We start from the raw sequence: 26,663 nt of genomic DNA, 5'->3' as shown, positions 1-26,663 counted from the left end.
GTGTTCGTGGGTATGGTTCTTCCTGTCAGATTTCTCCTCTGGTGGGAACCTGACTGATGGCATCTATTGCCTAGGCTTTGAACATAGAAATTTTTTTTTTTGGTCTTTTTTGTCTTTTCAGGGCCACACCCATGGTATATAGCGGTTCCCAGGCTAGGGGTCTAATCAGAGCTGTAGCCACTGCCCTACGCCACAGCCATAGCAATGCCAGATCCGAGCCACGTCTGCGACCTACACCACAGCTCATGGCAACGCTGGATCCTTAACCCACTGAGTGAGGCCAGGGATCGAACCTGCAACCTCATGGTTCCTAGTTGGATTTGTCTTCGCTGTGCCACAACAGGAACTCCTAAAAATAGAATTTTAAAAAGAGAAGTTTTTGAGTTGTAATCTGCTGACCCTGAAGGGTAGTGTTTGGTAACCTAATTATCTTCCATCTCTCTCGCTTTTTTTCTTTAAATGCTGCCACTAATTCGTAGAAATGATGACTGGTTTCCTAGAAAAACCAAAGAAGCCTTTCTTGTGGTTTCTTCTCTCTTCCAGTCCCTCAAAATTCAGTGCTGTCAGATTTCATAAGACCACAGTTGTTTTCAGGCTCCTAATAAGAGTTCTATAGGGAGGTACATTTCACTGTCACAAGTGGAAAGAAGACTTTCCAGATCCAGTTGGACAATATTGGTTTTCTCTTTTTTGCACTAATACAAGCTTCTTTTTTTTTTTTTTTTTTTGCTTTTTAGTGCTGTACCCTTGGCATATGGAGGTTCCCAGGCTAGGGGTGGAATTGGAGCTGTAGCTGCTGGCCTATGCCAGAGCTACAGCAACGCCAGATCTGAGCCGCGTCTGCAACCTACACCACAATTCATGGCAATGACGGATCCTTAACCCACTGAGCAAGGCCAGGGATTGAACCCACAACCTCATGGTTCCTAGTCGGATTCATTTATGCTGAGCCATGAAGGGAACTCCAATGCAAGCTTCTTTAAAGCAAAACTTCCTACTTATGACCCTTGAGGAAGAGATATGAATTTCTTGGGGCTTGCCGTTTGTCATGGGCTGATCCTTAAGTCTGGAATCTTAGCAAGCAGCATGGCACTAATTTTTTTGACAAGGTTAACATTTACTGAAGCAGAATACATCATCATATATTATATGGTCTTTCCCCTTTTTTTCTTTTAATTTCAGGTGTATTTTTTTACAACGGGCATCCAATAAAACAGGTAGATATCTTGGGAACTGTAATTGGAGTGAGAGAAAGAGATGCTTTCTACAGTTATGGAGGTAAGAACAATTGTGCCTGACATTGATTTTATGTAGAAGAACGTCACTCAGCTGGACATTGAACCTGAAGCAAGCCCAGCCTTTCAGAATAGCTGGGGACTCCCAGAAACCCCATGCACTTGTTCTCTGGAACCGTTTGCAGCCACTGACATGGACTAAGTGTAAAATGAGGACACAGATAGGAAGGATACTGATGAATACAGTCCAGTGACAGCTGTGGGGAGCTAGGAGGCAGAAGAATTAAAGTATAGTCTCAGGTTGATCAGGAATGGACACGTGATACCTAGGGGATATCTATAAATAGCAAAGGATGGCAATGTATGTTTACCTCGATACCTCTAAAAATAAAAAGCCAGGTTAACATTAAAATAGACTCGAGAAGACAGGGAAGTATGAATAAGTTATATAATATATATATAATAAATTATAAGATTTATATCCAGAATGGTTTTAAAAAGCCTTTGGGATCCCAAAGGGGTAAATATCCATTATCAGAAAGTTTCCCTTCCCTTGTGATGATGAAACTGAATGAAGGGTTTCTATAGTTTGGACACCAGCAAATTGTTAGAAAATGATTTTAGTGTCATGGGTCTTGATTTTTTTTTTTCATAGAATTTAATCATTTTTAAAATTTTATTTTGTGGAAATTTTATTTTATCACTGCTATATATAGCACAGTGATTCTGTTATACATATATGTGTGTGTGTCTGTGTATTCATGTTATAAATCTTCTTCATGTTCTTTTCCATTATAGTTTATCACAGGATATTTGATATAGTTCCTTGTGTTGTACAGTAGGACCTTGTTGCTTATCCATTCTATATAATAGTTCATGTCTGGTAATCCCAAACTCCCAATCCATCCCTTTCCTAACCCCTGTCCACCTTGGTAACCACTGTTCTCTATGTCTGTGAGTCTATTCTGTTTTGTAGACAAGTTCACTTGTGTCATGTTTTAGATTCCACACATAAGTGATAATCATATGGTACTTGTCTTTCTTTTTCTGACATCCCTTAGTATGACAATCTCTAAGTCCATCCATGTTGCTAAACATGGCATGATTTCATTCTTTTTATGGTTGAGTAGTATTCCATTGGATATATGTGCCACATCTTCTTTATCCATTCATCTGTCAGTGGGCATTTAGGTTGTTTCTGTATGTTGACTGTTGTAAGTTGAGCACCTCTGAACATAGGGCTGCATGTATCTGTTTGAATTATGGTTTTGTCCAAATATATGCCCAGGAGTGGGATTGCTGGATCATGTGGAACTCTATTTTTAGTTTTTTAAGGAGCCTCCATAGTTTTCCATAGTTGCTGTACTAATTCATAAAATAATTATTTTAAGATATTGCCAAGATTCTCTTTAGTTAAAAGGCCAAGCTAGATATTTTGCGGGACGCTTAACTTGAATTCCAAACTGTTGCTGTACTTGACATTGTCATTTTTGTGATATTGACTTGGATTTGTGTTCTTGTTCCAACTGGGGGAGAAACAGAAGTCGGTTGAACTGGATGACCAAGAACAGTTCACTGACAGTCTGTGCATGATTGATACTTGACAGATACAATGACATGGCATTTCTTTGACATGTATTCATTTTCCTGGGCATAGTTGTCTTGTGCTTATAAAATAACATGTGGGAGATGAGATTTCCCAGGCCTTCTGGTTTTTCTCAGCCTGTATTTTTTTTACACTCTGAGATAGATCATCTTGTCCTACATCCCCATAGTGGATCTCTTCTCTGCTTTATTTTACCAAAGACGCTGGCTCTCTTTCTCCAGACAATTCAACAAGCATTGACTAAGTTCCTGCAGAGTACCCATCTGTAGCAAGTACATTATCTGTAGTGCATTGTAGTTACTTCCTCTTCATATACCAGTGAAGAAATAATAGTGCACGTCCGTGTGCATAATTTCAGGTTATTCTTTTCCTAATCTTTTGGAAGAGAAAAGACATGGTATTTTCATTTTATATATGAGAAAACCAAGGCTTGGTTACTTGCTCAAGGTTCACTGATGAGTCCAATCTATTAAATGACTCCAGTGTACCGTGTGAGTTCCATTTTTCCTCTCTCCCATGCCCCTTCCCAACCCAAATCAGCTGCATCTGGTTTTTAATTTTCTTACTTTAGATCAAAATGAAGCTACTTAAGGACATCAGTCCTAGCTGTAGAACCAGGCTGGATATAATGCCTCTGACCTAAAGAGGCTTCCCTTAACCCCTTTTCTAATTATAAAAAGATGAGGTGATAATGGCTGATTCTCCAATAAACATCTCTCTTAGTGTGGGTGTTGTGAGAGCATGACACATCTGTGGTTTGTGGGGAAATGAAAAGCATCTGAAGGCTGAAGTAATTGAGAGTAGAAACACTTTTGCAACTTTAATACTTGTGGGGCATGTTCAAGGAAGAGCTGCACTTTCCAGGCCTGACTCGGCTCTTGGGCCACCTGCCAGGTGGCCACTTCTGCTGTCCCGGGTCCTGTTCTGCCCGCCTGACTCACCATAGGCCCCAATATGCTGGGGTTGCTTCCGGCTCACCCTGATTCGTCCACGGCTGAAACAAAAGGCCAGCGGCCCCCACCATGCTGCCCAACACTGCAAGGTCTCTCGCCACTGCCAGGGCTTTCCACTGGTCAGACCTCAGGGTGCCAGGGGAGGATTGGCCAAGAGAGGTCACAAACCAGGAAGTCAGAGAGTTGGATGGCGGTGTCCTGAGCACACAGAGCACCTGGCAGCAACTCAAGCTCTGACCTAGAATCCTGGGAGGCTACAGTCAAGACTAGAAGGACCTCATGTTTTCTCGAACAAAGGTTCATGAGCTAATGTTTTTTGACTTTCCATTATAAATCAAGATTTCAAACGGGCGAGAGGAGTAGTGGGCTTAGATGTGTCATTCATTATTTTTTAACTCAAAATATCCTTATTGATTTCTTTTGCTTCTTAAAATGATACTCGCTATAAAGTAAAGTTTAAAGCTAGAGAAAGTTTTAATGAAATATGTGAAGCCCTAAAAGTCAGACAAAAACAATGTCCATGTTTAGGTGAACATCCTTGCTAATATTTCCAATATGTTCCTCATGTGACGAAATATCAATATGCCTTATTTCCTCGTTACTAGTCTATATATTTCTTTCTCTTTTTCATCTTTCTAAAATTAGATAAAATTAGTCAATGTATGCATTGAATATGAGGTTCTTTGTTCACACTCCAAAAGAAATTGCGATTAGCATTTTAATGTCTTAAAATGATTTCTGTCAAAACATACTGTTTAATATTTTATATCAATTAGATTATATTAGATGCATAGGATTATATGTAGATTTCTGTTTTACAGTGAGATATCGTTTAGTGGCACTGAACATAAATCTTCATTATAACTTTTTATTCTCATATGCCATGCAACTGTAATGTATTTAACCAATTCCATATTTATAAACACATTTAGGTTATTTCCAACTTATAGCACTATAAGTAATATTACAATAAAAATCCTTATACAGCATGTATATATCTGTACATTTGTTCTGTTTTTCTCCTTAGGATAAATTATTGGAAATAAATACTAAATAAAGGGGTGTATATACTTCAAAATTTGATCCACATTTCCAAACTTGATCTTTAGAAATTTGGTGTGAATTTACGGTCCAGCTATCAGCATTTGAGGATATCAGTATTTTTAATATTTGTCATTCTAGGGATTGAGAAATTCTTTAAATTTGCTTTTTTTTTCCCTGGTAACTAGTGATTTAGTTTACTGATGTATGTCTGTTGGCATTTTTTATCTTCCATGCTATTCTTTTTCTTTGCCACTTTTTCTCTTGTAGTCTTGGTCTTTTCCTTATTAATTTGTATGAGTTCTATATATATTAAGATATATTGCTATAGACTATTAGTTTTTAGTTAGTCAAATATATCAGACTTTTTAAAATGAGTTCTGATTTTCAGGTCTACTTAAAAAAGTCTCCCACCATCAGATGAAAGCCCAGGATTAAAACTATTCACCTGAATTTTCTTCTCATCTTCTTAAGTTTACATATATTTAATAAAGTAAAATCCATCTAGAATTCATTTTAGTATAAGAAGTCTTCTTCTCAGCTTCGGCTTTCAACACAAATTTAAACCAGCAATAAAAAATTTTTGCCTTATGGTACTTCTATATTACATGTGTTTTTATAGTAGTCTAGCTAGTGATTTTTTTAAAAAAAATCATTAAGCCCACTGACCCTATGTTTAACAACCTCTGTCCTAAGATTGTCAGAAATTAGGAGAAAAGAAAATGCCTCACATCCCTGATCAGACATACATCTCCAAATTTCTCTGCAGTTATAAATCCAAGTGCAATGGGAATTCTTTGATTTTTTTTTTCCCTCTAGAAATAAAATAAGCCAGACCAGTATTGTTTGTTCTTTTTTTTTTTTTTTTTTCCACTTTTTAGGGCTGCACCCAAGGCATATGGAAGTTGCCCAGGCTAGGGTTAAATTGGAGTACAGCTGCCAGCCTACACCACAGCCACAGCAACACCAGATCCGAGCTGTGTCTGAGACCTATACCACAGCTTATGACAACACTGGATCCTTAATGCACTGAGTGAGGCCAGGGATCAAACTCACATCCTCATGGATACTAGTCAGGTTTCCACTGAGCCACAATAGGAACTCCAGACCAGTATTGTTTGTATGGCCAAGGTGTAATTATTTTTAGTATGAAAATAAAAAGTTCACCCCCCTCTAAAGTGCTTGGCTTTCCTTACATCCCCCGAAGTGGCAAGGACTGGGCAGAAGCACTTTCAAAGAGAAGCCCAGGCCCAAAGACTTGGGATGCTTTGTCTTACTAAGTCAGCAAGCCAGCAAAAAAGCACATGGTGACATGTAGCTGTGCTCTGAGTGCCTCTGGCCACAAACCAGGTGATGGTCTCTGGTACCAAGGTAGGAGAGCAAGGCTGATCCTATATGTAAGCAATCATTGAGATCTCTGCACTTCACCTCCTGAGGAAACCAATTTTAGGAGAGGTTAGTACCCCTGAGATAGCGTAAGAGAAAAAACTACATTCTGCTGGGCTCCTGTATTACATTGACATGGCAGTCAAACAGTTCCCACTGATGTATAGTGAGAAATTATTTCTAAGGGTGGAAGGGAAGTTTGATGAGGGATTTGCCCAACCATGCTGTTGAAAAATGTCATCTTTCACTTTGGCTGCATGTAGTGGCAACATGCTAATTCACCAGTAACACCCACATCTGTGTCCCACTCTCTTACACTTCTCTTACAGTGGATGATAGCACTGGAGTTATCAACTGCATCTGCTGGAAAAAGTTGAATAATACCGACTCCTCATCAGGTAATTTTATTTGCCATGCTTCTTTACCTTTCCAGTTAACCAATAGATTTTACTGAAGGTAGCTCAGCAGAACAGCTGTCATTCCAAATATTCGCATTTATCCACTGGTGAGTTACACTGATCAACTTGAAGCACTCAACACAGAACTTTGGCTGCTCTGCAGCTGATATCATAGGGGAGCCAGCTGCTTTTCTTACTACCATTTCTTTGGTTGCTCAATTCTTTCTAAGTGTACAGGAATGTGAATAGGTTATTAGAAGTTTCGGCAATTCAGTTTTACCATGCCACAGCAGTGACCCAAGCCGATGCAGTGACAATGCCAGATCCTTAATTCACTGCACCTCGGGGGAGCTCCTATGCATATTTGTTTTGGACCAAGGGTCAACAGACTTTTTCTGTACAGGCTAGACAATAATTGTCTTCTGCTTTGTGGACCTTATGGTCTGCATCTCAACTATTGGATACTGCCATTGTAACACAGAAGCAGCCATAGACTGCACATAAACAAACAGGCATGGTTGTGTTCCAATAAAACTTTATTTACAAAAACAGATTAGGGATGGATTTGGTCCATGGGCTGTGTAGTTTACACACTCCTGTTTTAAACATTGTCTTGGGAGTTCCTGTCGTGGCTCAGTGGAAACAAATCTGACTAGGAACCATGAGGTTGCAGGTTCCATCCCTGGCCTTGCTCAGTGGGTTAAAGGATCCCCAGTTGCTGTGGCTGTGGTATAGATGGAAGACCCAGCTCGGATCCTGCATTGCTGTGGCTGTGGTATAGACTGGCAGCTGTAACTCCAATTGGACCCCTAGCCTGGGAACCTCTATATGCCACAGGTGGGGCCCTAAAAAGCAGAAACAAACAAAAAAACCCCATTGCGTTAATTTTCAAAATTAACTCTTTTTTTAAAAGAGAAATGATATCATCAGGAATATTATGTAACTTTTAAAAGCAGTTTTTAGGTAACATGGCTATCAATACTGAAAATGAGATTTTGGAAATATCTCTAAGTAGATGCAAAGATAAACAGTCAAAGTCAACAGCCTTAATTGGAAATTGCCTTGAGAATAAAAAGTGAGGGTACAAAAAGAAACAAAACAAAACAGGAGTTTCCGTTGTGGTGCAGTGGAAACGAATCTGACTAGGAACCATGAGGTTGCGGGTTCTGTCCGTGGCCTCGCTCAGTGGGTTAAGGATCTGGCGTTGCTGTGGCTATGGTGTAGGCCAGCAGCTGTAGCTCTGATTAGACCCCAGCCTGGGAATCTCGATATGCAACAGGTGTGGTCCTAAAAAGACAAAAAGACAAAAAAAAAAACACAAAATAAGACAAAAAAGAGTTCCCCTTGTGGTGCAGCAGAAAGGAATCTGACTAGTGTCCATGAAGACTCATGTCTGATCCCTGATCTTGTTCGGTGTGGTTGGGGATCTGGCATTGCTGTGATCTGTGGTATAGGTTGCAGCTCAGATCCCTCACTGCTGTGACTGTGGCATAGGCAGGCAGCTGTAGCTCTGATTTGACCCCTAGCCTGGGAACTTCCAAATGCCGCAAGTGTGGCCCTAAAAAGCAAAGCAAAGCAAAAAAAGAAAAAGAAAAAAGAGGGTAAGGGTACAAGAAGAAAGCTTGAAAATGATTCTCATCATGTTACATAGAGGTGATATTTTACAATTATTCCCAACTAGCCCATTCTCTCCTTTTAATTTAATCACCCTCAGTTTTAAATCTTTCCACTGGAAAGTGGCCAACGAAGACTAATTTTTTTAAGCAAAATTTAGTCTGAGCCAAAATCATGTTCCAGTCAGTTAAGGTATAAAAATATAATATTAACTCCTATAAATGTCACATCGAATGTTCCATTTGGACTTAGCTTATGAGAAAAGTTAAGAAAGCTTGGTGCCTAGTATCAGAATTTTAAAGAGGATTTATCTTTCAGAGTGGAATAGCTTACTTAAAATAAAATTCTGCCAGGCTCCAACCACCTCATTATATCCATTAAATTACACAGCTTGAGCCCATCTTTCGGTAATTTGGTTCACCCTTTAAATGAAAGCTGAGCCTCTTTTTCTCAGACCAGCCCTCAGTCTGATCATTTCAGCAGTGCTACGTGAAGCGTTTATTATCACTTATTATGTCTGAATAACCGGCAGGGGGAATTTATAAGTACATTTAAAATTTCAGCCTAAATAAAAGAGGACTTGGGGACAGGAACCCAGACAGAATAACCTTTTAAAAAAATCAATACTTGGGTATTTTTCTGAAGAAACCCAGTAAGCTGAATAACATTAATGCTGATTGTGTCTAGATTCCTAACTATTGATTACTGGTCTACACAGAGTTCTCTGTGCTCCTTAGTTTGCTGTTTCCCTTAGTAGAGTCAGTGTGTTTAAAGAAAAGTAATGCTTCTGCACATTACAGAGCCACAGTTATCTAAGTTGTATTAGATTAAAAAGCAGAAAACTTGATCAATAAACCATTTTCATTCCATTAGAGAAACCCTAGTCTATGACACATCAGAAATAATGCCACAGAAGGAGATAAGTTAGTATTTAACAAATGCTGTTGGTTCAGGTTATTAACAATATTAAAAAAGAGGTAACTGATTACTCTCTTGCAACTTATATAAAAATAAACCATACTACTCAGCCATAAAAAAGAATGACATAATGCCATTTGCAGCAACATGGATGGAACTAGAGAATCTCATACTGAGTGAAATGAGCCAGAAAGACAAAGACAAATACCATATGATATCACTTATAACTGGAATCTAATATCCAGCACAAATGAACATCTCCTCAGAAAAGAAAATCATGGACTTGGAGAAAAGACTTGTGGCTGCCTGATGGGAGGGGGAGGGAGTGGAAGGGATTGGGAGCTTGGGGTTATCAGACACAACTTAGAATAGATTTACAAGGAGATCCTGCTGAATAGCATTGAGAACTTTGTCTAGATACTCATGTTGCAACAGAAGAAAGGCTGGGGGAAAAATGTAATTGTAATGTATACATGTAAGGATAACCTGACCCCCTTGCTGTACAGTGGGAAAATAAAAAAAAAAAAAACCAAAGGAGATAGAATTGTGTGTTATCACAGTAAATACGGGGGTATCTACATTAAACTCATATGTTAAGTTGTTGAAGCACTGAAAGCTATGATTAATGACAGAAAGGAGAGACTAAAAGTTTTTTTTTCAAATTTTTATATACTAAAGCAAAATAAAACATAAAAAAGAAAGCAATGGAATGGGTAGGGTTCATTAGTTTAACTGAGAAAGTTTCCCTACATTTTTTTCAGAAATCAACATAAATTGTTCAAAAGAGAGGAAGGCTTATATGTAAAGAAAATCAGAGTAGATCATTTTATATAAAAACACCTGGTCTTGGAATACCCTGGTGGCCTAGTGGTTAAGGATCTGGTGTTGTTACTGCTGTGGCTGTGCTTACTGCTGTGGCACAGACTCATTCCCTGGCCTGGGAACTTCCACATGCCGTGGGTATGGCAAACAAACAAACAACAACTCAGTACCCCCACAGGTCTCTCTGGCAGTTTAAAAGCAAAATAAAGTGTTACAGAATCATTATGTATTTTTAATGTGTTAAAAATCCAAATGGCTGAAGCCATTGTAGGGGCTGCAGGCCTGCTTTCATTGCTGGTGACACCTTGTAGAATAAGAATGGTTTGATTGTTTTCTTCTAGCAAACATTCTGATGATATGTAATTTCATCTAAACCTGTTTGTACTTTTCTATCCAGTAATCCCCAGTGAAAGACCACAAAGAAAACAAAATTTCTGTCTTAGGGGCTTAATTATTCATTTTCACACGTAGCTAACATTTACTGAATGTCTCCTATGGATCTGACATTGTGCTAACCTCATGATGTAAGGGTTAACTCAGATCATGCACAGCAACTCTCTGTGGACTGTTACAGTCGCCACTTCATAATGGAGGAAACAGGCACAATGAGGTTAAGCAGCCTGCCCAAGGTCACACAGCTAATAAGAAGTGACCTGAGCTTTAAGTCCGGTCTGTCTGACTCTGTTATCTAAGCCCCATACAGTGCTAGTGATAAAAACCAAAATAAAAAACTGCGAAAGGGAAAGGATGGAATATTTAATGAGACCAGCTAAACAAACCATGGCACATGAACATGACAGAATGCTCTGCTCTTATTTAAAATGCTGAGTTGTATAGATTTTGTGGATACATTTGTGTATTTGAAGTTGTGCTAGACAGAAAAACAACACAACATTGTTTACACACACTAGTGATCACTATGGAAAATACAAGTATAATCATGGAGCAGGCAGCCGAGAATAAAGAATAAACAGGAAGGCTCTGGAGTCAGAGGTTGCCTGAGTTCGAACTCCAGCTTTGTTGCCAACTAGTTATTTTACTTTGGGCAAGTTGCTTGACTTCTCTGTGACTCAGTTTCCTCATGTGTAAAAAGGAGCTAATAATAAATAAGAGTGGTTGTGAGGATTAGATGTGCTGATAGATTATTTAGGTTTTTTAGCTCGAAGGCTTTTTTTTTTTTTCCCTTAGAACAGCACCTGTCATACCCAAGCCTTCATGGCTTTTTTTTTTTTTTTGACCACATCTGCAATGTGGAAGTTCCCCGGCCAGGGATGGAATCTACGCCCTGGCAGCCACCTGAGCCACTGCAGTGACAACACTAGATCCTTAACCCATGGTGACTATTCTTATTATTGAACTGATACATTCTGGAAGTAAATGTAAGTGATAGGAATCGTTTAGAATTGAGTGCGCATTGGGTTCTTTTCACCATGAAGTTGCTTAAGTTTATAGTTCTGAGTGGTATGAGAGTGGTATGTGTGAGAGAGCGAGAGAAAGAGAGAGAGAGGGAATTGGCCTACTTACCCAACAAAGATGAGACGTGAGAGAGATTAGGGTCCTAAGCGCCCTGGTAGAAAGTCGGCCTTAGGCAAATTTCTCTTCCCCATTTAAAAAAAAAAAAAAACCACAAATGGAGACTCGTGGGCCCCTTTCCCCTCATGCCAGGCCTCTGTCTCCCTGCACAGACACTTTAAAGTGTTCTTTAGAGCTATTGCCACCAAACCCAGCTGAACTCACACAGAATTCAGCCCTGGTGGGGGTAAAGTCCCTTGCACAGCCAATGCAGGGCTCTGGAAGGAAGACAACGCAACTGGCCCACCTGGGTTGTTAAGCCACCCTCCAGGCTCTGCTCCCTTCACCCAGATGTTTGAATCGTTATGGCTAAGGCCTTTCATTCAGCAGAGGATTTCAAAAGGTTATGCATTTTTCCTACAGTGGAGCAACCAGTCAGAAGTAGAATAAATAAATGTCGTGTTGGTCTTACCCCAAACTCTCTCCCAGATGTGGTGGGGTGATTGTGTTTATGCGTTTCTGTCTTTCCTTCTGGTCCCAACAGCTACAGCTGCTACAAATGCAAGAGAGCTGAGCTTAACCTCACAGCTTAAGAAGCTGCAGGAAACCATTGCGCAGCGATTAAAGATAGAAATTGGGGACCTTGTCCAGATCAGAGGTCACATCCGCACGTACAGAGAAGAACGAGAAATTCATGCCACCGTTTATCGTAAGCACAAGATATCTCTTCCATGTTGGTTTTTATGCTGGGTGTGGGTCCAGTAAGTTTAGCTAAAAGTCAAACTGCAAAAGCTCAAATAAGATTTAAGTCTAATGAAGGAAATTGTATTTTACAACTTGCTTTCTTCAGAAAATCAATGTTTCTTAATTTTATTTTGAAAAGAGGTACCTATCAATAAATTGGAAAACAAATGATTTGTTGTATATAGCAGACAAGTCTTATTTGAACAACAGAATAGAGCCTCAAAAATACTTTGAAATTCTAAGTGTGAATCCATTTAGGGAAGAGTGTTCAGAGTCTTCAAAATGATGGACATTTCTTTTGTTTTTTTCGGGGGGCAGGTAGTATTTTTTTTTTTTAGGGCTGCACTGGCAGCATATGAAAGTTCCTAGGCTTGGGGTCAAATTGCCAGCCACAGCCACAGCCACAGCAGCGTGGGATCCAAACCACATCTGAAACCTACATCACAGCTCATGGCATTGCTGGTTCCTTAACCCACTGAGTGAGGCCAGGGCTTGAACCCATGTCCTCATGGATACTAGTCAGGTTCGTGACCATTGGACTACAACAGGAACTCCTGATGGCGATTTCTTGAACACCACTGAGTCCACTAACTTTGAAAGGAAACAGCTAGTCAGAAGCGTGACAGTCCCCTGTCATCTGAACGATGCCCTTTGCACTGCTCTGGCTGGTTTGCACTTGGAAATCTCAAGGACGGCCCCAGATGTCCACCACTGTGGCAGATGAGTGCATACGCTCATGTGCTTTCCCTAGTCCTGATCTAATGTGGCCGGGCCTGTGACACTCTGGGCATCACTTCCCCTCGCATGAGAGGACTGGGAACCTGAGCATCTGTGAGGAAGGAGATGCACCAAGTGCCCCATTTCCTGTCGTCCCAGCAACAGTTTGGATGCAGGAAAGAATGCACCTCACTGTAATTGCTGTGGCATCTCTTCCCCCCGCATGAGAAGACTGGGAACCTGAGCATCTGTGAGGAAGGAGATGCACCAAGTGCCCCATTTCCTGTCGTCCCAGCAACAGTTTGGATGCAGGAAAGAATGCACCTCACTGTAATTGCTGTGGCATCTCTTCCCCCCATGCCTTGTTAGATAAAGTGGATGATCCAGTGTGCAACATTCAAATCGCAAGAATGCTCGAGCTGCCCACCATCTACAGGAAAGTTTATGACCAGCCTTTCCACCGCCCAGCCCTGGAGAAAGAAGAGGCCCTGAGGTAAGTTATGGACTCTGACTGCTGAGGGTGTGACCACAGCAGCGAGGACAACCAGTGGGATCCCAGATGCTGAAGTGAGCCTGGGTCTCAATCCTGAACCAGTTCATTCACTGTGGGGCTCCGGGCAAGTCTGTCACTCTCTGGGTACCTCAGTGTCTTCATCCGTAAAGTGAAGGTGCTAATAGTACAGATGTTCTAAGGTTGTGGGAAGGAGAATATATGTGTGATTGGAGTCGCTGAAGGAGTGGAGGGGGAGAAGCAGAGAAGAAATATTTGAAGAAACCAGGGATGAAAGTTTTCCAAGTTTGGAGTTCCTGTTGTGGCTCAGCGGCAACGAACCTGATTAGTATCCATGAGGATGCAGCTTTGATCCCTGGCCCTGCTCAGTGGGTTAAGGCTTCTGCATTGTCATAAGCTGTGGTGTGGGTTGCAGACATGGCTCAAATTCCATGTGGCTGTGGCTCTGGCCAGCAGCTGTAGCTCTGACGTAACCACTAGCCTGGGAACTTCCATATGCTGCAGATGCAGCCCTAAAAAGGAAAAAAGAAAAAAAAAAAAGGAAAGAAAAGAAAAATTTCCAAGTTTGGTGAAACCATAAACTCACAGATCCAAGAAGCTCAATGAACCCCAAGGCAAGAAACCTGAAGAAAACTGCACTAAGGCATATCATAATCAAAATACTGCAGAAGTTCCCTGGTGGCTCAGCAGGTTATAGATCAGGCATTGTCACTGCCGTGGCTTGGATCACTGCTATGTCATGGGTTCAGTCCCTGGCCTGGGAATTTCCACATGCCACAGGCACAGTGGGGCGGGGGGTAGGGGAGGAAGCAAAAAGCACACAAAATACCACAGAAAACCAATACTAGTTGCTCTAAACTAGAGATGATTTATATTATGAGGGAGGGAAAATGAACAGGGGGAGTGAGAATATATGTGTATTTGTTACTATATGCCTTGAAGAACTTGGAAGAGACATGAACAGTCATAGCGGCTGCCGGGTTGGGGCAGGAGACTGGAGGGGGGGGGGCGGGAATAGAAAGGAGACTCTTCACTGTTACCCTTTGATTTTCTGAAACATATTTATAGATTACATTCCAAAAAATTACATTTAAAAATAACTGTTTATAGACCTATATAAAGTAAAAAGTGCAAACTCTCTAATTTCCCTTGTCTTCCTCAGTACCGTTCCCCAGAGGTTACCCCTGTGCAGAGATGCATGTGTTTCCTGTTAGACATTTTTCTTCTACACACACACAGCTGTGAATATTCACCCATGTATTTGGTAGGCTGTCATTGGCTTCTTCACAAAAGCGGGGTACCATGCCTTACATGCTACCCTGCAGCTTGACTTTTTTCTACATCTATCATGAATATCTGTTCCCATAGTTCTGCCTCATCCTTTTAAACAATCACGCGATGTTCACTGGGCAAATTGCCCCTTATGTCAAAAACACATCAGTATAGCATTGCATTTGCTAGCTAAGTCTCAGTTGTATACACAATCCAAATGGAACAAAGGTAATAGTTTTCTGCAGGACTTGTTAAAACCTTCTCCCAGCAGCAATCCAGGCGCCTTGAACCTCAACAGTCTCACATGTCTGCTGAGCGAAAAAGCTAAAGAATTCCTTGTGGAGAACCGAGTGCAAAGCTTTTACCAGCAGGAGTTGGAAACGGTAGAGTCCTTGCTGTCGCTGGCCAACCAGCCCGTGGTTCACAGCACCCACCCTGGGCAGGTAAGTGCAGCCAGCCCACATGGGAATGAATCCATGGCCCCTGCTCTTCAGCCCAAGGATGTGGGTGGACATGACTGAGGCATGAAAACACACAGGGTGTCACCAGGGTATAGAGGTTATGTTGAGTCTCTTCTGGAAAGGTCCCTGAACACTGAAAATTTGAAAGGAGAATGGACTTGCCCTTTTCCTGTCCTTAATCTCATCAAGCTTAATCTTTGGGTAGAAAAAAAAACATAGTCTAAGATTTGTGGTTCTCAGTACCCCCTGAGATGGACGTTTAAGCTCCACAGGAGCCGAATGAGGGAGAAATAGATGAGAAGAGCTAATTATCCATCCAAGATTATTTATTGATCAGCAAGATGATTCTTGAACTTGAACCAAGGATTTTAATGACTTGCTCTCTCTTCTTCAGAAAAAGGTTAACCTTTTGTGTTTTAGGAGTTTGAATAAAGACCAAGTTGTGTTCAGTCTGGTTTATAAGTAAAAATTTCAAGGATCACTCAGGTAATTTTTTATTCATCCTAAAAGGTTGTCCTCATCTTTTTTTTTTTTTTTTTCCTACCCATAGTGTTTGGTATTTACTTATTTACCTGGAATTAAGAATTATCTAAGACTTTGGTTTTAGGCTTTCCCTTTCGTTGCAACTACTCAGTTTTTTGTTGCTGTAACATGACTCATATTTATTTATGTCATTTATTCCACTGGAGAATGATCTCTGCCTGAAGGTCACCTTCTTGCCCTCCCTGACCTTTGGCTCTGACACCCACCGGCCTCGCTGTTATCACCCTGGTACCGTATCTTGTGATATCGCTGGTATTTATGTATTTGCTGGCCTAGTCCTCCGCCAAAATTTAAATTCTCTAGGAACAGAGTCTTTGTCTTGTTCTTTGCCTGGGACCGAGCTGGCCTAAAGTATGTATGTGTTCCACAGTTATTTGTTGATCGAAAGAATGAATGGTTTTAAAAATTCAAACAGTCCCTGAGAGTATCTAGTTTTTAAGTTTCCTTCCCATCCTCCCTCCCACCTCCCCTTTCCAGAGAGACAGGCACCATTACTAGTTCCCTCGTATCCCTTTGCAGATAATCTGCATATATGAACTAGAAGTGGTTGTAACCTTTTTTTTTTTACACAAGTGGAATCATACTAAACACTGTATCTACTTCGCTTTTTATTGGCCTGTTTTACAAGGTCCTTTCCTAGCCATACATACAGATTTGCACTATATAATAATCTTTTATTATATGTACCACAATAAATTTAAGGGTCTCTCCATTCCTGGATTGTTTAGGTGTTTTTCCAGTCTCGCCATTACCAAGAGGGCTACCGTGAATACTCTTGTGAAGTAACATAATTATTCTTCGTGATTCTGGTGGAACGGATACCAGGTCCCCATGCCAAGCTCCTAAGCGTGACCACTGCTTCTCAGTTTCGTTCTTGAACCTAATTATCTCTTGCTGGCACCAGGCTGTGTGCCCAGTGACCCACGGTTTCATACCTGGAGTTAAGGGATATCATTTCAGGAAACGCCCAGGTGGAGAGGGTCAGGACCGGCCGATTTGTTCTGTGCCACCATTGCTTCTGCACAGTTGTAGCTGCCCAGCTGTTCTCTGACAGCCAGAGTGACCTTCTTCCCATTTAATCATTTAGAAGAGGCTCAGTGCCAACTTGGCCTCCCAGGACTTCTGACCACTCTCTTGGCATATTTAGAAGGAAACTTTGAAGCTTAGCAAAGAGCACATTCTTCCTGTGAACCAGCTCTTCTGTGACAATTAAGGACTCTTTGAGGACTAAAAGCCACCTCCATTCGAGATGTTCTGGGCCAGGGGTCTTTTGGCATGATGATAACATTTTGAAAATGCTTAGAGCAGAAATTTGTGTCTGCCTTGTGCCATGTGTTTAAAAAGAAATGAACATGGCACTCTATCCATTTTGTCTTTGGAAACTGTTTTTCCATCAATTATGAATTATTCCTTCATGTGGCCCCGGTTGGGGAGGTCAGCATCGTTAAATTGAATTCTGTTTAATAGAGCCTGGGAGACCCGGGATGTGTTACAATGATGGTGAAACCCTAGATCCTTTGGCACTTTCTGTTGTCATACAGATGAAAGCTTAACAAAAAAATCATTGTGATAGTGTTAGAGCTTAGAGGCTGAAGAGGGTGGGTTTGAATGTTTTCCTCCTGTCTTTTTTTCCATGGTGGCTCTTTTTAGCAAATCCAGAAACATGATAAGCAAGCCTTACAAGGCCATTGTTTCTTTGACAGCCGGACAAATGTTGAGTTTGTTTGGGAATGAAGACTATATATATATTTCAGAGATCCACCCAGTTCCTGACCTGCCGTGAGGAGAGGCCTGCTAGGGCTCAGCCCATTCAGCTAGTCACTGTTTTTGTTTCTGAACAGTTTCAATTTCCTGAATGGGATGAGTCTGTCATTGCTCTTTAGAAAAAGACAAGAAAGACACACATCTCAGGCCAGAAAAAGCTGCTGGCTAGAGGGATGACGGGAGGCTTTCTCCTTGAGACTGTATCTTTAGAACCAGCAGGGAATTTTGTCCCGAGGTCAGCTGAGGCAAGTGGTTTTGGAAAGGAAGCTTCCCATATTGTTTATATTTACCGAGAGGCTTTTCCACTGGGGCCTCCTTGTTCACAGCTGAACTGTGCTTTTCCTCTCCCGAGCCTCACACCCCCTCTTCCTGCTGCTTGGTTTTACTGAACCGGAGCAGGAACCGGGTTTTCTGCATGGTCTGGGGATAACCAAGAGTCATTTTTAACAACAGGAATGATCGTGTCACAACATTTCTAGTCAGTTTCCGATTTATTTCTATATTGGTACCAGACGTAATAAACCTGATCCTTGGGTTCCTTAGATGAATTGACTAAAGAAGACAGATCTTTTTAGAGTTAGAAACATGAAGTAGTTATGAAGTGTGGTGTCAGGCAGGGGGCTGTATTGGGTTGACCATGCTTTCCCTAAGTAAGAGCAGTTGTGTATAAAATTAAAAGCAGCTTTGCCTTGAGCGCCCCCGCCCCCCCCATGAAAAGATGTGTGACTGAGGATTGCTGGGTGAGGTGTTTATCCTGAACACACCCTGCTAGCTTTTCTTCCCGTGGGAGTCGTCAGCTATTTCTCAGCCTTGTTCTCCCTTCAGAGAGTGGGTGCTGTCCTAACCTGGAATGTTTGTCAGCTCTCAGTCCCTCCTGTCCTCGTGGCCAGGTTCTCCAGCTTGTTCTGTTAAGGAAAAACCTGGACTATTAATTAAAGAAAGAATGTTACACTTTCCTCTTAAGCCAGGAGAGCACGTTTGTGAAGCATCACCAAGATCTACTAGGTGCAAACAATGCCCGTCTGGGAGGCCACTTCTAGAAAGCAAGGATTTCTTCAAGGGTGGATCCTCAACTCTGGGGGCCATCTGGGGGTTCCTTTCCTCTCCCTGTCACTTCAAGGGAACGTCATCAGCAAATCCCAGGCCCGCTTTCTGTTTCAGCGTCCCAGAGAGCCTCCTAAGGACCTTTTTCATTAGAGGGGTAGGACTTTGCCTTCAAACACTCTTTTGGAAGCCTTGCCACATCTCTTTAGCACTCTGATCTTTTTAATATCTTGACAGATTTCTGTCTCATTAAAAATGGATCTTGAAGTTCCCTGGGGGTTCAGCGGGTTAAGGATCTGGCATCATCACTACTATGGTATGGGTTTGATCCCTGGCCCAGGAACTTCCATATTCTGCATATGTAGCCGAAGAAAAGAAAAAGATTTTGCACCTTGAAGGACAGTTGTTACTCACCACTTTCTTTGTTTTAGGAATAAATTGAAAACCTTTAATGGAATAGTAAGGATACTGCCTCTGTATGGGGAAATTCTTTCCACTGGTTGCACACATATTTTTCTCAGTCACTCACTGTGTGAGCAGGGAGCAGGCAGTTGAGATGAAGTACAACTTATTCTTAAGATTTTAAGAATCTTTAAAGTCCTTAGGGAGAAGGTGTATACATGGCCACAATTTTAATAAAAACATGTATAGAATTAATGAGACAATATGTATAGAATTTTGGGTTCTATATTAAAAAAATGAATATTGCAATTTTGATTTTTCCATTTCATATCACTGAATTAAATGAATTCAACAAATAAAAAATCATAACTAAGGTGTGGAACAGTTATCAAGTGTGATTCTGCTACAGCAAACTTCCCAATCCTCATTAAATACCATGCTGCTAGGGCCCTTGAATTGTTTTGACTCAGCAGATAAAAAGCCTGTTGGGTGAATTCATAACCAGTTGGTCTAGGGAGTTGCCCTTAAGTACTGTAAGATGGGATTTATTTCTTTTCTTCTTCTTTTTTTTTTCCCCCCCACAGGTGGATTTTAAAAATGACACCACCTCCAAGGCAATTCATAGTATATTTAAGAATGCTATAAAGCTGCTACAGGAAAAAGGATTCGTTTTCCAGAAAGATCGTGGTTTTGATAACCTATTCTATGTAAGAGAACTTCAACTTAATTTCTTTCCTTCTTAGCTTCAATTGCAAATATATTCTTTACTTAGGAATACTTATTTACTATTCTTAAAAATAAATCACTAAGGAGGTACATAAAATGAGGTGTTAGGGTCGGCCCTTATCTTTCCCCAGGGTACCACTTTTTTTTTTTGGTCTTTTGTCTTTTTAGGACTGCACCCGTGGCGTATGGAGGTTCCCAGGCTAGGGGTTGAATTGAAGATGTAACTGCTGCCCTATCCCACAGCCGCAGCAACCTGGGTTCCAAGCTGAGTTTGCGACCTACACCACAGCTCATAGCAACACTGGATCCTTAACCCACTGAGAGGGGCCAGGGATCCAACCTGTGTCCTCATGGATACTAGTCAGTTTTGTTAACCACTGAGCCACGACGAGAACTCCAAGATACCACTTTTAACAATACATCCTTCTGCACACATTTAAAGATATGCTCTTGTTACCAGAAAAAATGTGATCATCCTCTTAAATCAGGATTTCTCAACTTCAACACTATTTACGCCAGATGATTCTTTATTGTGGGGGCTGTCCTTTGCATTGTAGAATGTTTGGCAGCATCTTTAGCCTTCACCCACTAGATACTGGTAGCAGCACCATTTATGGCAACCTAAATGTCTCCAGACATTGCCATGGATCTCCTGGGACAGTTGAGCACCACTGCTCTAGATAATGCTCAGCAACTTTTTTGGGCACCAAAATGACACATCACAGGCATCTTTCTTTATTAGTCCTTATAAATGTACCTCATTCTTTTTCACATCTTCATAGTATTCCATATTATGGGGACTTGCCATACTTTTTTTTTGGCTGCACCCACAGCACATGGAAGTTCTTGGGCTAGGGATTGAATCCAAGCTGCAGCTGTGACCTATACCACAGCTGCAGCAATGCCAGATCCCTAACCCACTGCATCACAGGGGGACCTCCATGCCATACGTTTTTTAATAACCACTTATCTCTGATGGACAAATACCTTGTTTCCAACTTTTGTTTTCACATATAGTGTTGCTATGGCTATTTTTTGTTTGTTTTTTTGCACCACTGTTTTTGTGGACTTATGTAGATATTTCCGTAAGATTGACTCTTTTTTTTTTTTTTGTCTTTTTGTGTTTTATTTATAGGGCTGCACTTGAGGCATATGGAGCTTCCCAGGCTAGGGGTCTAATCGCGGCTGTAGCTGCTGGCCTATGCCACTGCCACAGCAACACCAGATCCAAGCCACATCTGTGACCTACACCACAGCTCACGGCAACACCGGATCCTTAACCCACTGAGCGGGGCCAGGGATCGAGTCCAGAACGCATGGATGCTAATTGGGTTCGTTAACCACTGACCTACGACAGGAACTCCAAGATTGACTCTTAAAAGAGGAATTGCTCGAGCAAAGGGCATGTACCTTTAAGCTTTTGGTCAACACAATCTGATTGGCTTCCCCAGCATGATACCATTTAACCTTAGCACCAGGGGTACAAGTGGTTTTTTGCATCATAGTTTGAGTTAAAAGTTTGGAGTTCTTATTGTGACTCAGTGAGCTAAGGACCTGACATAGTATCCATGAGGATGCAGGTTCGGTCCCTGGCCTTGCTCAGTGGGTTAAGGACTGGCATTGCCACGAGCTGCAGCATAGGTCTCAGGTGCCACTTGGATCCAGTGTTGCTGTGGTTGTGGCGTAGGCTGGCAGCTGCAGCTCTGATTCAACCCCAGCTTGGAAACTTCCAGATGCCTCGGGTGCAGCCGTAAAAAGGAAAGAAGAAAAAAAGTTCACCTTTCACTGCCTACCTTTAATATTGGAGGAACCAAGATGATATTGATATTGATATCCATATCAATAGCATAGATGTGGCTTCAGCTTTCAGTGATTCTCAGGAAGACAGATCAGAACTCTGAGGAACTCCAGAAGCCTCCCCCTTTACAGGCATGATTCCTGAGGGGAAGCTTTCTTAATAGGACATTTTCTCAATGTTGATTTACTCTAGTGATTCCCCATTTTAGAAAGTTTTAAAGAATTCAGATATATTTTCAATACTGTTTGAATAACTTTTGAGAAGAGTATTCCATTCTGTACACGGGTGAGGGCAGCCCAGCCCCTCCAGGATGGGCAGGTGTGGTGGGAGTTGATTGCCTCTTGGGGAAGCTGCACCATCCTGTCACGTTCCCCCTGGGAGGCTCTGGCTCAGCCTCCTGGGTCAGTAGGAAGCAGCTCTTCCTGAGGAACAGCAGACTGTGGGCAGCGATCCAGGGCTGAGGTGTGGCAGGGCTGGGGCACTTCCTCCTGTGAATCAGTATGAGCTGGAATGGGGTGATCGAGCAATAATAGCTCTATTTTCCTCCTGGGCAGAGCCAGCCCCCTTCGCTGACTTCTCCCCTTCTCCCTCAGCCCTGGCCTCCTCGGTTTCTGTTTTCCTAAGGGCGTTGCCTCAGGAAAATAGTTACCTTCTCTTTGTACAGTGCACTCCAGCTTTCAGCCGCTCTGCCCCTTACCTCGCTTCATCTTGCCAACAACCTTGAGAGTCCTTATCAGTATCCCCACTCTTAAGTCTGGTCATTCTGCGTCCAGCGGTCCGAGGCTCATTCTTGATGTTTGCGTTTGTTTGCATACTTTTTTTTGGCCCTCTTCCTTTCTTCCTCTTTTCCTTCCTCCCTTCATTCCTTCCTTCCTTTCTCTTTTTTTCCTTTCTCTTGTTTTGATATTAGATTTACTTTTGAACATGAAGGTGAAACTCATTTGGATGCTGCTTCCCTCTTACCTGAGCTGGTTGAGAAAGGAACCTGGGTTAGATTTGCCTTTGAAAACAGGCAGTGTTTCCACTTATAGGCCAGATTTACTCTGTTGCTAGCTTTTCCTTACAGTTTTATTTCTTTTCTTTTTCCCTGTGTTTGAGTAAAGGAATGTGAAACCCAAGACAGAAAAGAAGAAACACAAGAGAAAAGAAAGAATCCTAGGGTTTGACCACTTGTGCCTTCCTCAAAAATATAACGAATAAGAGAAATTTTATGAATGTGTTACCAACATTTAAGAAGGAAGTTCCAGAGTTCCCGTCATGGCTCAGTGGTTAACAAACTCAACTAGTATCCATGAGGACACGGGTTCGATCCCTGGCCTCGCTCAGTGAGTTAAGGATCCGGCATTGCCATGAGCTGTGTGTAAGTCGCAGATGTGACACGGATCTGGCATTCCTGTGACTGTGGCATTGGCTGGCAGCTACAGCTCCTATTTGACCCCTAGCCTGGGAACCTCCATATGCTGTGAGTACGGCCCTAAAAAGACAAAAGACAAAAAAAAAGAAAAAGGAAAGAAAGAAAGAAATTTTGTCCTGAAAAGCAAGGAATTCCAGCTTTTCTTGCTGTCATGGCCCCAGTGAACCACCTTCTAAGAGAAAGGCCTGTCAGTCAACTAGAAAGCACTGAGTTGCCTAGGGACAGAACTGGTTTGACAATAGGCCAGGTATCAGAAACTACACTCATTATTGGTGTAGGGATGATGATTGTTAAGAAATCTTTAGAAACTATCCCAAATACTAACCTGGGAGTCTGGATGACACAACTTCTCTGTTACCTAAGAATATTTTCTCTCCAAACTGTTTTTCCTGTTTAGGTAACTAGAGAAGACAAAGAATTGCACAGAAAGATCCTGCAGATCATTCAAGAGGACTGCCAGAAACCAAATCGTAAGTGGTGTACTGTACATGTGACCCGGTGCCCTAGAAGGGGATGTTCCCTCCTGGAGAGCCCTGGACGGAGAGGCAGGAGACCTGGTGCTTTCCCCAAAACAGCCTGGAAGCATGCCGGTCAAGGCCGCTGCCCCCTCTCTGAGCCTCAATTTCCTCTTCTCCAAAGTGAGTGTTAGCCCCACACAGCTGTTCTGACCTGGGCTACACGTAAGAGTCAACCTTGGGGCTTTTTTGAACATACAACACTCAGGTCCCAGCCCTAGGGATTCTCGTTCATGGGAGGCTGGACAGGTGAGCTCCTCCAGCGGTGCTTCTTCAATGAGGTAAGCCGCTAGACTAGGACTTTCTCATGTCCTTCTGGTTTCATGTTCTCTCCAATTTGTGTTATTTCTTCCACTTTTTCCTCTTATCTCTGAACCCAAGCCTAACATTCCCCTCTCTTCTGATAGCAAGACCTTCAGTGTTGGGAGAAATGGTTCTAGACATTATGTTGGTGAACAGTGTAATCCAGTCCCCTTGAAAGCTGATAATTTGCAAAAGATGTGGTTTCAAAAATAGTTGGTGGAGTTAGGTCAGCCCCTAGTGGTTAGAAACTCAAACTGTAGATGTTACCATTTGCACACTAGTTAGAAAGAGAAGGAAGCATTAGTCCTATCTTTAAATCCTGTGTAAACTAATCGCTCTTAAAGGTAACTCAACAAAGTCTACCATTTGCAAGCATATGCTAGTAACAGATGTTGACATATGTCAACAAATGATGCGAGAAGAAAAGTGGGAAGGCTTCTTAATGAATGCAGACCTCCTCATTCTGCTTCCTTTCTCTCCAAAAACATCCACCTCCAGTCCCTAAAGCCCATATATCCCTGGGCTTGGACCTATTCCAGGCTGAGTCAGTGGGTGGAGCTGGACCAGGGCTCCGGCCTTGGTGTTCACGGTATGCAGCCCTATTTAGCCTTTAAGGACCCATGAGGTCACCTCCCAGAGTGGTGTGACAACAGCTCTTAAAATAAACTGAAAGCAATCTATTACTTTAATGCAAGGTTTCTAACTATTATTCATTTCATTCAGAACAAGAAGGACAAGCATCCTTTAATTAGAGGAAAAACTACCTATCCACAATTTAAGGAGCTTTTTAGAACAGTGAAATGTGGAGTCCTTAACTAAGAAGGGATAAGAGGAGAGGCTGGTCCCCAGATGACATTCCAGCTAGTCCCAGGCCATCTGGCCAGATTCTTATTTCGATGTATTTTAAGAACAGGGTGGATTAAAATAATCCTAGGGCCTGTGAAGCAAATGAAGGCAATTCACACTTCATTTCTTAGGAGACTCAAACAGCCTCAGTGACCTTAGGGCCTATAAAGTGGCAGGATTTATACCCTCTTCTAATCTACGGGCCAGCTCCTGCTTCATTGAGTGTATGTGTCAAGGGAGACAGGCTCTGCCACTCAGTCTGTAAACAGGAGCCTCTAAAAATCATATGCCTATTCCCTGGAACTAGTAAATTCCCAGGAGCTGAATTCTGGAGCATGAGCAACTGAGTCTGCCAACAAAAATGCCTTGTAGGGACTGTCCTGCAGCCACTCCTTTTCGTAGGAAATACCTATGACATTAAAAATTATTCTGAATAATATATGTATAGGGTAGAAAGTCCAAAAGTACAAAAATACACACAGAAAAGTCAGACTCCCTGCCAGCACAGAGTTCCCCTTTCTACATGGAGCCTAGGGTTGTTACTAGTTCCTGGCATATCCTTCTACAGATGTTATATGCACTTATAAACATATTTGAATAGTTTGTCTTTTCTAAAAAGCACAAGTAAAGCTTAGCATACAATACTCCATGTTTCATGCTTTTTATTTTAAATCTAACATTGACATGTAGAAATCGCTCACAACAGTACATGGAAAAGTACCTGTCTTTTTAATAGCTGCACAGTATTTCACTATATATATTGATAGATAGTCAGCCATTTATTTAACCATTCCTACTGAACCTTTAGTAGGTTTCCAATCTTTCATACAGAACATAGCATTGAGTTTTCCTTAGCAGGATGATTGGTAGGAGAACGTAAAATCTTTATAGTCACTTATGAGTATTTCGGCAAAGGGTCAACGTACAAAAATGAAAGAACTCTAAATAGGGGCTGGTTTTAGATCCTTAAAGCACGGATCCTGCCTTATCTAAAGATAGGCCACATGACATAGTCTGGAGCCCCTTGCCTGGGTTTGAAGCCCAGCTCTGCCACTTTGTAGCTATGTGGCCTTGGGTAATTCCGTGCCTCAGTTTCTTTACATAAAAAAATAGGGATAATAATAGTACCTACATGGCAGGTTGTTATAAGGCAACAATTTGGTGTTTTATAAAACTCTTGGTTATATGGCAGAGTAGGAAGCACCAGGATTCCTCCCCTCCAATTAAGACAATAACTGCTGTAGCTATTTGGGAACGCTGGAGTCTGTCAAAGCTAGCAACTTCCAGAGGAAGATTTGGACAGTAAATTGGGGGTAATTTTAGTCAGTTTTCAGATTTTAGTAGCAGCTCCCCATCCTCTACTCCCAACTCTGTGGCAGGCAGCTGCGCATGTGTTTCTGGAGCAGCTTGTGGAGAGCTTGCAGCAGGTAGGATGGGCAGAAAGGACCCAGTTCTCTGTATATCAGGAGTCTGTGTTCTGCTCACTAACTGCTGCTTCTAATCACAGAGATGCAGACAGAGAGGTGGGGGACCATTGTTGCAAGCCCCTCACCCAACAGCTGAAGTTAAAAGGCTTTTTAACTTCCTTTTTCTTTTTTACCCCTTTTGTAGCCAGAGAAGAAAAAGTAGGGCACTCAAAAGCAGCTTCATATATGGGGAAAATTAAAAAGTGATCACACATGCCCAGGCTCAGAAATAGACCTGAGAAGACCTTAGGTTTCCATTTCAGGCTGATCCTTGGCACAAAGACAGCCTACAATGACCCCAAACATAAAAACAGTAACAAAAAAGAGCAAACATCAAGGAAGGGAAAAAATCTAATCTCCAGAGTTCATTATAAGATTCAAATGTCCAGTTTGCAATTGAAAAAGAAAGACATACAAAGAGATAGGAAACTATAGCCATTCTAAGGAAAAAATATTAAAGTAACAGAAAATGTCCCTGAAAAAGACCCAATGGCAGATCTATTACACAGTCTTAAAACAACTCTCTTAAAGATGCTCAAGGAAATGATGGATGAACAAAGTGGAAAATAGCACTAAAGAGATTTAAAAAAAAAAAAACCAGAAAGAAACCAACAAGAAATCTGGAGCTGGAAAGTATAATAACTGAATTGAA

The 26,663-nt window shown here is 41.7% G+C and overlaps 1 protein-coding gene across 6 annotated transcripts in view; it reads left to right on the top strand.

Annotated features, from left to right (window-relative positions):
* The window catches only part of STN1 (STN1 subunit of CST complex), a 43,315-nt gene that overhangs the window by 7,464 nt on the left and 9,188 nt on the right, over nt 1-26,663 (top strand). For 5 of the 6 annotated variants that reach the window (XR_007132208.1, XM_047760731.1, XM_047760728.1 and 2 more), the window contains exons 3-9: nt 1,183-1,278; nt 6,551-6,619; nt 12,030-12,194; nt 13,316-13,439; nt 14,998-15,172; nt 19,528-19,650; nt 23,279-23,351. Coding sequence is in view for 5 of the 6 variants with exons in the window: in XM_047760731.1 (XP_047616687.1) it covers nt 1,183-1,278; nt 6,551-6,619; nt 12,030-12,194; nt 13,316-13,439; nt 14,998-15,172; nt 19,528-19,650; nt 23,279-23,351 (825 nt within the window). In the remaining variant the exon portion in view is untranslated. The remainder of the gene's footprint in view (nt 1-1,182; nt 1,279-6,550; nt 6,620-12,029; nt 12,195-13,315; nt 13,440-14,997; nt 15,173-19,527; nt 19,651-23,278; nt 23,352-26,663) is intronic. The other variant, XM_047760730.1, reaches the window with a different exon arrangement.

Source organism: Phacochoerus africanus, chromosome 15, assembly GCF_016906955.1.
Source record: "Phacochoerus africanus isolate WHEZ1 chromosome 15, ROS_Pafr_v1, whole genome shotgun sequence".
Classification (NCBI taxonomy): Eukaryota; Metazoa; Chordata; class Mammalia; order Artiodactyla; family Suidae; genus Phacochoerus; species Phacochoerus africanus.
The sequence above is the reverse complement of the archived record's forward strand: the minus strand, read 5'-3'. Positions and strand labels throughout refer to the sequence as shown.